The 12,150-nt window shown below is 40.7% G+C and overlaps 1 protein-coding gene across 3 annotated transcripts in view; it reads left to right on the top strand.

Annotated features, from left to right (window-relative positions):
• The first annotated feature begins 219 nt into the window (after window positions 1-219).
• Window positions 220-12,150, top strand: part of LOC131234479 (uncharacterized) — a 34,629-nt gene continuing 22,698 nt past the window's right edge. For 2 of the 3 annotated variants that reach the window (XM_058231390.1, XM_058231392.1), the window contains exons 1-2: window positions 232-368; window positions 722-801. In XM_058231390.1, coding sequence (XP_058087373.1) covers window positions 795-801 — 7 coding nt within the window. In that variant the 5' untranslated portion in view covers window positions 232-368; window positions 722-794. Of the gene's footprint in view, window positions 369-721; window positions 802-12,150 lie in introns of all 3 variants that reach the window. The other variant, XM_058231391.1, reaches the window with a different exon arrangement.

Here is a 12,150-nt window from a genome sequence, read left to right as displayed (position 1 = left end):
ATCAATTTATTATATCAGCTGATGATTGAAAACTTTAGAAAAATTCCCATCCATTGCATTTGAATTTATGTGAACGGTACTGATTGATAGTTGACCTTTCCAAAGAGGCGATTTGAAGAGATGGATCTATAATAGTCCGGTTCTACTCGTTGTACCGTATCGTCTCTCAAGAAATAAAACTCTCCACTGGCTCCCGCGAGTAACTCTCCCAGTCCTTTCTTCTCTCCTGCTCTTCTTTCCTTCTGAGGTAAAAGCTCGAAGACGAATTACAAAGTGGGATTCCGTACACGCGGGACCTTTTTCAATGATCCAAACCGTTCATACGATGGGCCACAGTGTCGATGGGTGACATCCAAAAAATCTCCTAGGTTGGAAATTTCAACCCTTTGATCGTTGGATTATTTTTCTTTGAATATGAGACCGTCTTTTCGTGTGACATTGATCAAATGGTCCAATCTCGAAGATTTTTGATGTTATTCCTTGGACTGTTTATCTCATCCGATCAACGGTTTGGATCACTGAACCATGGTCCCATGTGTCCGGAATGATTGCTTCATTCTCAAAATCCTGACTTTTTTTTTTTTTTCCATTTCATACACATTTCCTATAAAAATTACAAAATCCAAGAAAAAAGAGTTTCAAACTTTCAAATTCATTGTTGTGAAGGAAAGTGGGCGGCGATCATTTGATAATTTTCCCCTTCTTCTTTTATGAAATTCAGGCTTTCATTGTTCAATTTTTGGTCAGTACTCAAACGGATATTCAGCGGAAAGTGTTAATTTCGGACAATAATTATGGATGGTACGCAGAATTTCGTTGCCTATTTATTTCATAAATATCTGTTTGTTACTAATTTGAGATTTGGTGGTCTGACTTTGTGAAATTTTCATTTCATTCCATTTGGTGTTATCTCGTCAGAAGGAAACATTGAATGCTTCGTTTGGATTGATGATGTTCTAGAGTGGGCCAGCATACTAGTGGGGCCCACCTTTCGGTGATCGAGGTTGTACAAGAGAATGCCTCCACTTTTGATTGGGGCTCCTCCTTAGCGGGTTTCTTGATTATTTCCAATGCCGTTCTAATCTGATACTGACACACATTTCATTTTCTCATCTCCCATCCAACTATCTCCTAGAATCTAGGTATATAATCTAATCCATGCTAAACCCTAACAAGAGTCAAAAGCAACACAAATGTAATCCAACTAGTTGCCTAACCACTTGACACCATCCCACACACACGTCGGAAATCCGTAAAATCAAGGGATTGCAAGTAATAGTTGAAGTACCAAGCCTCTCCAAAGATTGTGGAGTTTGGTTGGCTGGTGGGCAAGAGAAGAGTTCTCATGGTAGATAATTTGATAAAAAGAGGGATGATTATCACTAATGTATGCTCGTGTTGTATGTCTAGCGAGGAATCGGTGGATCACCTATTCATCCATTGCCCATTCATCCGTCGTATCTGGTCAGATATATTATCTCATTTTGATATGGCTTGGTCTGCCCCTAACTCGACAGGAAATCTCCTAAAGGCTTGGCATGGTACATCATTGGGGAAGAGAAGGACAAAGTTATGGAGAATGAGTCTTCTTGCTGTTTGGTGGGCAGTGTGGGAAGAAAGAAATGGTAGATGCTTCAACAGGACTTCAAATTCACCGGATTTCATGGTTTCTGGAGCTAGGCTTCTAGTAGAGTGGGCGATTAATGTTGATAAATTAAAGGGTTGTAATTTGCTTTTCCTGGGTGTGTAGTAGGCTGAGTCGCTCCCTCGGCAGTGCAGCCTCCTATCCTCTGTTTTCCTTTTTCCTTTTTCTATTAATATAATCCGTGACTTAAAAAAAAAAAAAAAAAAAAAAAAGTTGCATGCTCCCCCCAGAAGACCAATCTGGTCATATCTGGAAAATTTTCCCTGATTTTTGTGGTAATTGCCATTTTGCATCCTTTGGTTCCATCTTTGCCCATTGTCCAAGAACTTTTGTAAATACATGGTTATTTCCTTTTACATCTGTTGATGAAGCATGGCTTCTGTTTCAATCACTATAACACTTTCAGTGGTTTAAACCTTGGAAGATCAGTTTGCACTATCATCAATATTCCCAGCTTAGCCAGCTTCTTGGATGCTTATGTAACTAGAAAAGTCTTATTATAAGACTGGAGTCCCGGGGACAAGCATGTCCCCTTCTTGGAATTCTTTCTCCTTCCGATGACTATCTGCCTTTTTGTTGCTGAGTGTGTGCATGTGTGTCCACTTGTTGTGTACATAAGTGTGGCTACGTGGCCCTGTTTTTGTTCCACTTGAACGAGTCTCCCACAACAATTGGAAAATACTCAGTTGTGCGGGAGAACGGTCAAATTAAGGCCAGCTGGTAACTAGCATAAACCTCTACGGCTAGGAATCCTAAGTGGAAATAAATACATGCACATAGCTGGTGTGAAAGGGTGCAATAGTGTGATACAAGCTATTAAAGCATAAGTGTTTGAGTTGAATTAGAATTATTGACCCGAGGTAAAAACTGTGTGCCTCAGTAAAAACCAAGCCTCTTTAGATCCAGTGAACTATTAAATATTATACACTCAAATATATGTGGTCCTATGAATATAAAAACAAAGAGGAATGACTTACTTTATAACCCTTATGATTATTCTAGGTATGGTTATAAATATTTAATAAACAAGAAATCAGATGCATTGGATATATTTAAGAAACTTAAAATAGAACCGGAAAAACAATTAAGAAGAGAAACTAAAATACTTAGAATAAATAGAGGTGGGGAATATCCGAATATGGTACGGAGATGTTCGGGGAATATTCTAAAAATAATGGAATAATCCATCGAGATACAATGTTTCATACCACAACAAAATGGTGTAGTTGAACGTAGAAATAGAACCCCAATGGACATGGCTAGAAGTATCTTGAGTCATTCTGATTTAGGGACCCACTTTTGAGATGAAACCTTGGATACTCAATGTACATACTAAATAGGGTTCCTTCTAAACCAATAAAAGTGGTACTATATGAATTATGATGGGTAGAAAATCAGATTTAACTAAACAACCTTAGAGTATGGGGATCTAATGCACATGTCAAAATCTCATATCAAAATAGAACCAAACTGAACCCTAAAGCTATTAAGTGTACTTTTATAGGTTATTCTAATCAATCTAAGGGTTATAGATTCGTAATACATCATCCAAATGGATCTATAAGTTTGATAGAAAGTAGGGATGCATATTTTATTGAAGAAAACTTAGATCCCGATGTTCAAAATAAAATGATAGAGTTATTTGAAATTCCTAAAAAATAAAGAGAACACAGATCAAGAAGAAATAATAGTACCGCCTCAAACTAGGGAGGATACAATTAGTGAAGAACTGTTTGAACTTGATCCTATTAATTATAAGAAAGCAATGAACTCCAAAGATGCAATAGAACGGCAAAAGGCGATTGAAGAAGTTATTAAAATTAACGTATGGGAATTAGTAGAATTGTTAGTAGGCAGAAAAGCCATAAGACGTAAATTTGTATTAGAGTAGACATTAATACCTGATGGAACCATATAAAAATACAAAGCTAGATCAATGGCCAAAGGTTACACCCAACAGGAAGGAATAGACTATAATGAAACATATTCCCCTATAGTTGGATTCACATCTATTAGAATTCTAATGGCAATATTTGTTCCTCTAAACTTAGAACTATATCAAATGTATGTCAAAACGACCTTCCTAAATGGAGAATTAAAAACTCAACCTGAACGATACACAATAAAATGACTAGAAGAAAAGGTGTATCAGTTAAAGAAATATTTGTATGGTCCAAAGCAATAATCTAAACAATGGTTCCTAACCTTTCATAATGTCGTCATAAAATATGGTTTTATCTTGAACATATATAGCAATAGTGTAATACAAACTACTAAGCAGAAGTGTTTGAGTGGAATTAGAATTACTGGCCTGAGGTAAAAACTGTGTGCCCCGGCAATCCGGCCCCCAACAGCAATCAAAACCTCTTTCGACCCATTGATCTTTATTTGTTTCATATGATGTTGAGCCTTGTGTAATGATGTTATGATGACTTAATTCTCTACCAGTTGGAAACTGGCAGGTCTTGGTGTATTATGTAGTAAAGGTAGGTGGAAGATTAGGTCCAATATTTTTGGCTTTTGAAATTGAATGGGTTTTACCATAGTTTGTCATAAGGTTGAGCTATGATCCCTTTAAGCTTGAGGTGAAGCCCTCTGGAAGATGTTACTCTATGCCATAATGTGGTGAATGTGGAAATGAAGGAATACAAGAATTATCATGGATGAGGAATACATGGGTCCTCATTGGCTGCCACAATTAAGTTATCCCTTGCCTTTTGGTGCACCTCACTAGATGTATTTTGCATAATTCCTCTGTCTCAATGTCCATGGTAGTCCATTGGGTCACTTGGGGAGTTAGGTATTGTTGGGGTCATTGGAAATGAGTTCAACCTCCCTATTGTTCTCTCTTTCTTGGTGCTTGTGGGAATTGAGCAATTAAAGTTGGAATAGAATTATCTTCCAATCACTTCGAAGGCTTGCTCATTGTAGAAGGGAACTCTGAATTGGTCATAGCATGAGCCCTGGGGAAAGCCTCATCTCCTTAGACTCTAGATTTCATTTTAAATGCTAGTAGAATGCGTTGTCATTCTTCATTAGTTAGCTTCGGTCATGTTCCAAAAGAAGCAAATTGTTTCGCCAACTCTCTTATGAAGGAAGGAGTGCATAGTCGAGATAGTGTTAGTGTAAAGTGTGTGTTAAGTGACTCTTTTAATGTAAGTGCATGTGCACACTTTCTTCTTCTCCTATAGTGTACTATATGTTTTATTCTTAAAAAACATTGTGTGTGTGGGCATGTTGTGGACACAACATTTTCCCCAAACTCTCTTCTTCTCTCTCACTCTTCTCCTCTCTTCATCAAATCATCGTCTACTTGGTATTAGAGCTTAGATTAGGCCATACCGCATCAGACCAGTTGAGAGGTGACACGTTAGCTCGTTGGCGTCAGTAGCTATACGACTGACGTCAGCGTTGTACGGACGCATGAACCCCATTTGAGTTGAAATTTTAGGGGTTACATAGATCTTGATTTTAGAGGATTTGACATGAAGTTTTTAGAATTTTTGAGCCTTCTATGGTGTTTTGGCCAAAATAGAGAAATTAAAAAACCAGGCCCCCAATCAGATTTTCTTCGATTATCTTAAATCGGTAAGTTTTTCTCTAATTTCTTTTCTCAAGATGGACCGAAATCTTACTTCCAAGCTAATCATGAAGAGCATTTAGTTAGGATTTGAGTGGGTTTTAACCCTCAAACAGACGTGTGACCATGTCGTTTTTTGGCCTTTTTGAGTCAGATCTGACTGCATTTGTTGTTTTTTTTGGAGGATTGCTGTTTGTTTAGGGTTTATCTCCCATTTCCTTGAAGGATTGAGTGTGAGAGAGTTGGTTGAAGTTTTTTTTTTTTTTTTTTTTTTTTTTTTAATAATTTTTTTAATACTTAGAGCCCCCCTATGGACGACAAAGGACCCTCATCTCTTGGCATGGGTTCTCTCGAATCCAACCCCCTACAAATCACCTCCATTAAATTGAATGGTGACAACTATCTTTAATGGGCTCAATCTGTAAAAGTGTTCTTGGGAGCTCGTGAGAAGCTGTCGTATATTTTAGATGATCCTCCAAGTTCTATAGATGCCACTTATAAGTCTTGGACAAAGGAGAACTGTCACGTTATTGCATGGTTGTTGAATAGTATGGATTCTTCGGTTAACCACTCAGTGATGTTTTTATCCTCGGCTAAAGGCATTTGGGATACGCTTCATCATATGTTCTTTGAGTCTCAAATTTTTTTACGGGTATTCTAGCTTATTTAAGAAATTAGTCAGTTCCAACAAGACTCGAGATCATTAAAAGATTATTATTTGACTCGAGGCATGCGGGATGAGATGGACCTATATCAACCACTTTCTTCCAAATGTAAAGACGATCATGAACATGTATGTAAGCAGCGTGATGACACTTGCATCATGCAGTTCCTAGCGGGTTGAACTCCGATTACCTTAGTGTTTAGGATTGGGTTGTTGTGAATGATCATCTTCCCCCGTTGACGAAAGTTTATGCCATGTGCTAGTGCGCAACTGTCTCTACTATTCCTTCCCATTCATTTGTGCCACTAGAGTGTTTGGCACACCTTCCTGGCGATCAGTCTTCTCTTCTTCTTGACCATCGGGCACCATTCTTGAGTTCGGAGTACACTTTTGATTATGATGGTCATGATAGAGCCCACGAGGGAGTCGAGGCGATCATAATCTTCGTGATCATAGTGGACGTGGACGAGGACATGATGGTTCCCATATATGTTCGCATTGCGGTGGAACCAATCACACTGTTAATTATTGTTGGTAGCTCTATGGTCGTCCAACGTGTGCCACTGCTTCTGTTACTACCACAACTGTTCTTGATGGACAACCTCTACCAATATAGTTGAGTAGCCTTCTTCAGGGGAGTCTCGTATCATTTCTTGGGCTGCATATGATGCCCTAATGCGGCTTCATGTTCGTGATGTTCTTGAGCTTTCTCACGCAGCTTTGCCCCAATCAGGTACCGCTCTTCTTGTGTCTTCTTCTCCTACCTCTTGGGTTATAGACTCTGGAGCATCCTCCCACATGATTGGTAAGTTACGACTCTTTTCGTCTTATTCTCCTTCTCACCACTCTCTAGATGTAGTTCTAATCATTGGAAGAGGATGAAGATGAGTGTCAAAGGCATAGTTTGAGGGTGATATGAAATACTCATTTTCAGTTGCGTACCTTGAGGCTTGAAAATCCTTCCCGAACTTACTTGTAAACACCTCATCATGATCACATACGATGGACACTGCCATACCATGAAGTTCAAATTTGTTTGTACCATTGTTGATGCAAAATAGAAGTGAGCTAATGTACAAAATGAACATACATTGTCAAATCGTCGATCCCTATCATCATCACATTCTTACCATAAGAATTTGGTAACCCCCTTATAAAATCCATAGAAAAGTTTGTCCATATTCGCCAAGGTATGGGAAGGCGTTGTAATAGACCTAGGAGACCAACCACCTAATCCTTTTTGTATTTGATAAAGGTTTCATTTCACAACACAGGTGCATTCAAGGTGTACCAACGAAGAAAGCGCCAACCACAAGTGCTGTCCTTGTGGATAGGCGAATATTGAGGAGCTGAAGACCTTTCACATGTGATTGGACATATAGAAGACACATGTGAAGGAAGATTGGAGAAAGAAGACCGAGCGCACAAAATTTCCCATACTTATGTTATTTGTGCATTTTTTGACTTAGTTAGGGGTCTTTTAGTAATCTTATATCTTTATTTGCTTATTCTAGGGGTATTTTAGTAATTTTATGTCTTTATTTGCTTATTTAAGTGGGGTAAAGCCCTAAACACGAATTTCAACTATTGATGAATGAAAAGCAAACCCTTTGGTTGCCTCCTTCCTCTCTTCTCTCTAATGGTGCTTCTTCTCTCCCCTTGATCTTCTTCTTCTAATTTCTTCTTGTGCCCCTCCAACTTCCTCAAGGTAATAACTTTCTTCTTCTATTTTTTTGTTTTGGCTAATTCCTCTTCGATCAAAATCTTGAGAACCGATCTAAACCCTAAATCCCCAAATTCTCAAATCCCTAATCCAAGAAACTTCTTGGTTCTTCGGACTAGTGATCTTCATTGATCGATTGGGTGTGACCATGCAAGATCGGGAGGTCTCATCCTCCGGATCCAACCTAAGTAGTAATTGAATTCTATACTCCATGGTTGTAGTGATGGCCCGCTCCATTGCATGTTTCCTTTATGATTTTCTCAATTATGATGATTATTGTTAGAATTTTAGATCATTTATTCCTTTTATTTCCGCTGTTTAATTATCTCCATGAGCATGCATCATAATTAGGGTTGTCCTCTTCAACAAATTTGGTATCAAAGCCTAGGCTTGCATGGTTTTTGTCTAGATCGAGTTATCAAATTAGGGTTTTGAGTTTTAGGTTTAACTTAGGAAAGTTCCAGGTTTAGAAAGTTTTCAATTTTAGAAACTTTTCAATTTTAGAAAGTTCCTAATCTGGAAAATTTCTAGATTTGAGTTGTTTCCTGTTTCAACTTAATTGTGTCAGTTCATAGTAGTTTTACATTCATCGCATTCATCTTGAAAGTCATAACACCTAGTAGTCTAGTTAGGTAGAGTTTGGTTCAAGTCTTCATTATATGCCCACGAGAAGAGGTAGAGGTTTCGGACTTCAACCTACCATGAATAACGAGCAGTTATCTGAGCAACTTGCTTAATTGATACAAAAGATAACCGCTCTAGAAGCGGGTCAAAGGCGTGAGTTTGCCCGCCTTGAGAACCAAATTACCACTACCATGATTATGGTGGAGCAACTAGAGGCGTCCCAAAAGGAAAACCCCGTTGTAGGGGAAGATGTGCACTCCCAAGTGGAAGGAATTATTGAAGAACGCGCTGCTACACGTGGTGGTAGTGAGGATAGAGATTGTGGTAATGGTCGTGGTGTAGTGCGAGAGGCACGAGCCACATGTGGTCATCAAGACCGCTATGATCCAGATGAGCGTGCGATGAAGAGTGTGAGAGTTGAGGCCCCGAGTTTTGATGTGCGCTTGGATCCCAAGGCGTTCCTTGACTGGGTTGCTGACATGGACCACTACTTTGAGTGGTATGGCATGTCGGAAAACCGTCAAATGCAGTTTGCTAAGATGAAGCTTGTGAGTTAAGCCAAGCTCTTCTGGACCAACACCGAGCGTAGGATAGAGAGTTGGTAGAGCCCCTATCACACATTGGTATGAGATGAAAGAGAAGTTGAAGGAGAAGTACCTTCCTCTCTCATACCGTCAGAAGCTCCTTGACTAATGGCAATCCTTACGCCAAGGGTCAATGCCTACCGCTGACTACATCGCTAAATTTGAAGAGTATGTGATGCGATGTGATATCTGAGAAGACCCTCTAGTAACACTCTCGCGTTTCAAGACGGGCCTTTGTGCGGATCTTCAGCGCGAGCTTATTACTCGGCCCTTAACGGACTTAGATGAAGCATATCAAGTCGTGCAGGAGTTAGATCAATATCTGAAGGCTCCTGTCGTTCGTCGTTTTGAGTCCCGAGACTCCAATGCTAGATCTAGTTCTCAAGGAACTAGACCTAATATTGGTAATCAACGTAGGGCACAGGCGACCATTCCACCTAGGCCTAGGGAGGACAAGGGCAAAGGGGTTCTTGATGCCGGTCCTAGTAACATGAGCCAAGTGAGGTGCTATGAGTGTGGAAACCTTGGCCACATGTCTAATCAGTGTCCTACGAAGAGCCGTGGGAGAGCCTTAGTTATAGGCGAGTCCCACGAGGGTGGAGATGACCAGGGTGATTATGAAGTTGAAGAGTATCACCCTGAAGGAGGACTTACCGATGAAGAAGAAGTGGATGGAGAAGCAACGCTTGCAGTAGTTAGGCATGTGTTAGCTCAGTCTAGAAGTAGTACTGACTGGCGTTGAAGCACTATCTTCTACACTATTGCCAAGTGTGGTGAAAAGAATTGTAAGGTGATAGTGGACAATGGAAGTTGTCAGAATGTGATTTCCACTAGCACCTTAGATCGTTTAAAACTGAAATCCACACCTCATCCAGACCCGTATAAAGTTTCTTGAGTTGACAAAACATCCCTACCTGTCACCCAGCAATGTCTAGTTCCCATCGAGTCTAGGTCATACAAAGAGTCCCCGTGGTGTGATGTTTTACCTATGGATGTGGGACATGTTATCCTAGGTAGACCGTGGCTATTCGATAATGATGTCACGATCTTTGGCCGTTCGAATGCGTGTACTTTTATGTATAATGGTAAAAAGATCAAACTTAATCCCATGCCACCTGAGAATACACTAGGGAAGAAGAAGGATGAGAAGGCAAGTGAGCCTAGAGAAATGGAGAAATCCAAACCTAAGTCTTTACATATAATCAGCGCAAGAGAGTTTGAAAAAGAGGCTAAGGAGGATTCTATGGTGTATGCCCTTGTGGCTAGAGAAATTATACCTGAGGTTCCATCAGAGTTGCCCCGTGAGGTGACCTCGGTCCTGAAGGAATACAGTGATGTATTTCCTGAAGACTTACCGAATGAGTTGTCACTTATGAGGGACATACAGCATGTCATTGATCTTGTCCCAAAGTCTACTCTACCGAACCTTCCTCACTACAGGATGAACCCTGCAGCGCATGCAGAGTTGAAGAAGCAAGTTGATGAGCTTCTGCAAAAGGGTTTCATCCAAGAGAGTATGAGCCCGTGTGCCGTGCCTGCATTGTTGACGCCAAAGAAAGACGGCACGTGGCGCATGTGTGTGGACAGCCGTGCCATAAACAAAATTACTGTCAAGTATAGGTTCCCTATACCTAGACTTGATGATATGCTTGACATGATGGCCAGGTCCACTATATTCTCTAAGATAGACCTCAAGAGTGGATATCACCAAATCCGTATACGCCCAGGAGATGAGTGGAAGACGGCGTTTAAGACGAAAGATGGGCTGTATGAGTGGTTGGTCATGCCCTTCGGCTTGACTAACGCACCTAGTACTTTCATGCGAGTGATGACACAAGCTTTGAGGCCGTTCATGGAAAAATTCCTAGTGGTGTACTTTGACGATATTCTTATTTATAGTACCACTAAGGAATCACACCTTGAACATTTAAAGAAGGTCTGTAGTGTCCTTAGGAAGGAAAAGTTGTACGCTAATCTTAAGAAATGTGCATTCATGTCTAACCAAGTTGTGTTCTTAGGATTTATAGTGTCATCTGAAGGGATGCGCGCAGACCCTGAAAAAGTCAGGGGCCATAGTTGAGTGGCCAGAACCAAGGAACATTCATGAGGTGCGAAGTTTTCACGGCCTAACAACTTTTTATCGTCGGTTCATTAGGGGTTTTAGCACGATCATGGCTCCCATTACCGAGTGCATGAAAAAGGGAGAGTTCGTGTGGTCTAAAGCCGCCGTCAAGGTTTTTAAAGAAATTAAGGGCAAGATAGTGGAAGCTCCTGTCATGCGTCTACCTGACTTTTCTACAGTCTTTGTAGTAGCGTGCGATGCATCTGGTGTCGGTATAGGTGGAGTGTTGAGTCAAGAAGGACACCCACTGGCCTATTTCAGTGAGAAACTGAATGAGGCAAAACAAAAATACTCCACTTACGACAAAGAATTTTATGCGGTAGTGCAATCCCTGAGACATTGGCGACACTACCTCCTACCGCAAGAATTCGTTTTGTTTTCTGACCATGAGGCTTTGAGATATTTGCATTCTCAGAAGAAACTCAACCCAAGGCATGCCAAGTGGGTAGCGTTTCTTCAGGAATATTCGTTTGTTTTGAAACACAAGGCCGGGGTTGAAAACAAACCAGCGGATGCCCTTAGTAGGAGAGTGGCGTTGCTCAACTCCTTGAGTGTAGAGGTAGTCGGATTTGAGCAACTGAAAGATGAATACCCCATATGTCCTGATTTTGGGGGTACTTACGCGTCATTCTCTAGTGACCAGCATATTATGGGTGAATATGTTCTTAAAGATGGCTTTCTTTTCAAGGGAGACAGACTTTGTATTCCCGTATGTCCCTTCGTGAATTCCTCATCTGGGAGCTTCATTCGGGAGGGATAGCGGCCATTTTGGTCGTGATAAGACCATTGCCCTCGTGGAAGATCGTTTCTGGCCAAGCCTCAAGCGAGACGTAGCCAAAGTTTTAGGGCGGTGTCGACTTATCAACCGGCAAAGCAAAGAAAGCAAAATACCGGGCTGTACACGCCATTGCCAGTGCCACATTCCGTGGCAGGACATTAGTATGGACTTCGTGCTCGGGCTTCCCAAGACTATAAAAAGCACGATTCCATTTTTGTCGTTGTGGACCGTTTTTCTAAAATGGCGCATTTCCTCCCATGTTCGAAGACGTCAGATGCGTCTCATGTTGCTCGTATCTTTTTTGATGGTGTGGTGCGTCTCCATGGGTTACCTAAAACCATAGTGTCTGATCGTGATGTTCGATTTACTAGCTATTTTTGGAAGACACTGTGGCACATTATGGGAACTCGTTTGTAATTTTCTACTGCTT

The sequence above is a fragment of the Magnolia sinica genome, chromosome 19 (genome assembly GCF_029962835.1).
Source record: "Magnolia sinica isolate HGM2019 chromosome 19, MsV1, whole genome shotgun sequence".
In the NCBI taxonomy this organism is placed as follows: domain Eukaryota; kingdom Viridiplantae; phylum Streptophyta; class Magnoliopsida; order Magnoliales; family Magnoliaceae; genus Magnolia; species Magnolia sinica.
This window is presented reverse-complemented; position numbering and strand designations above follow the sequence as displayed.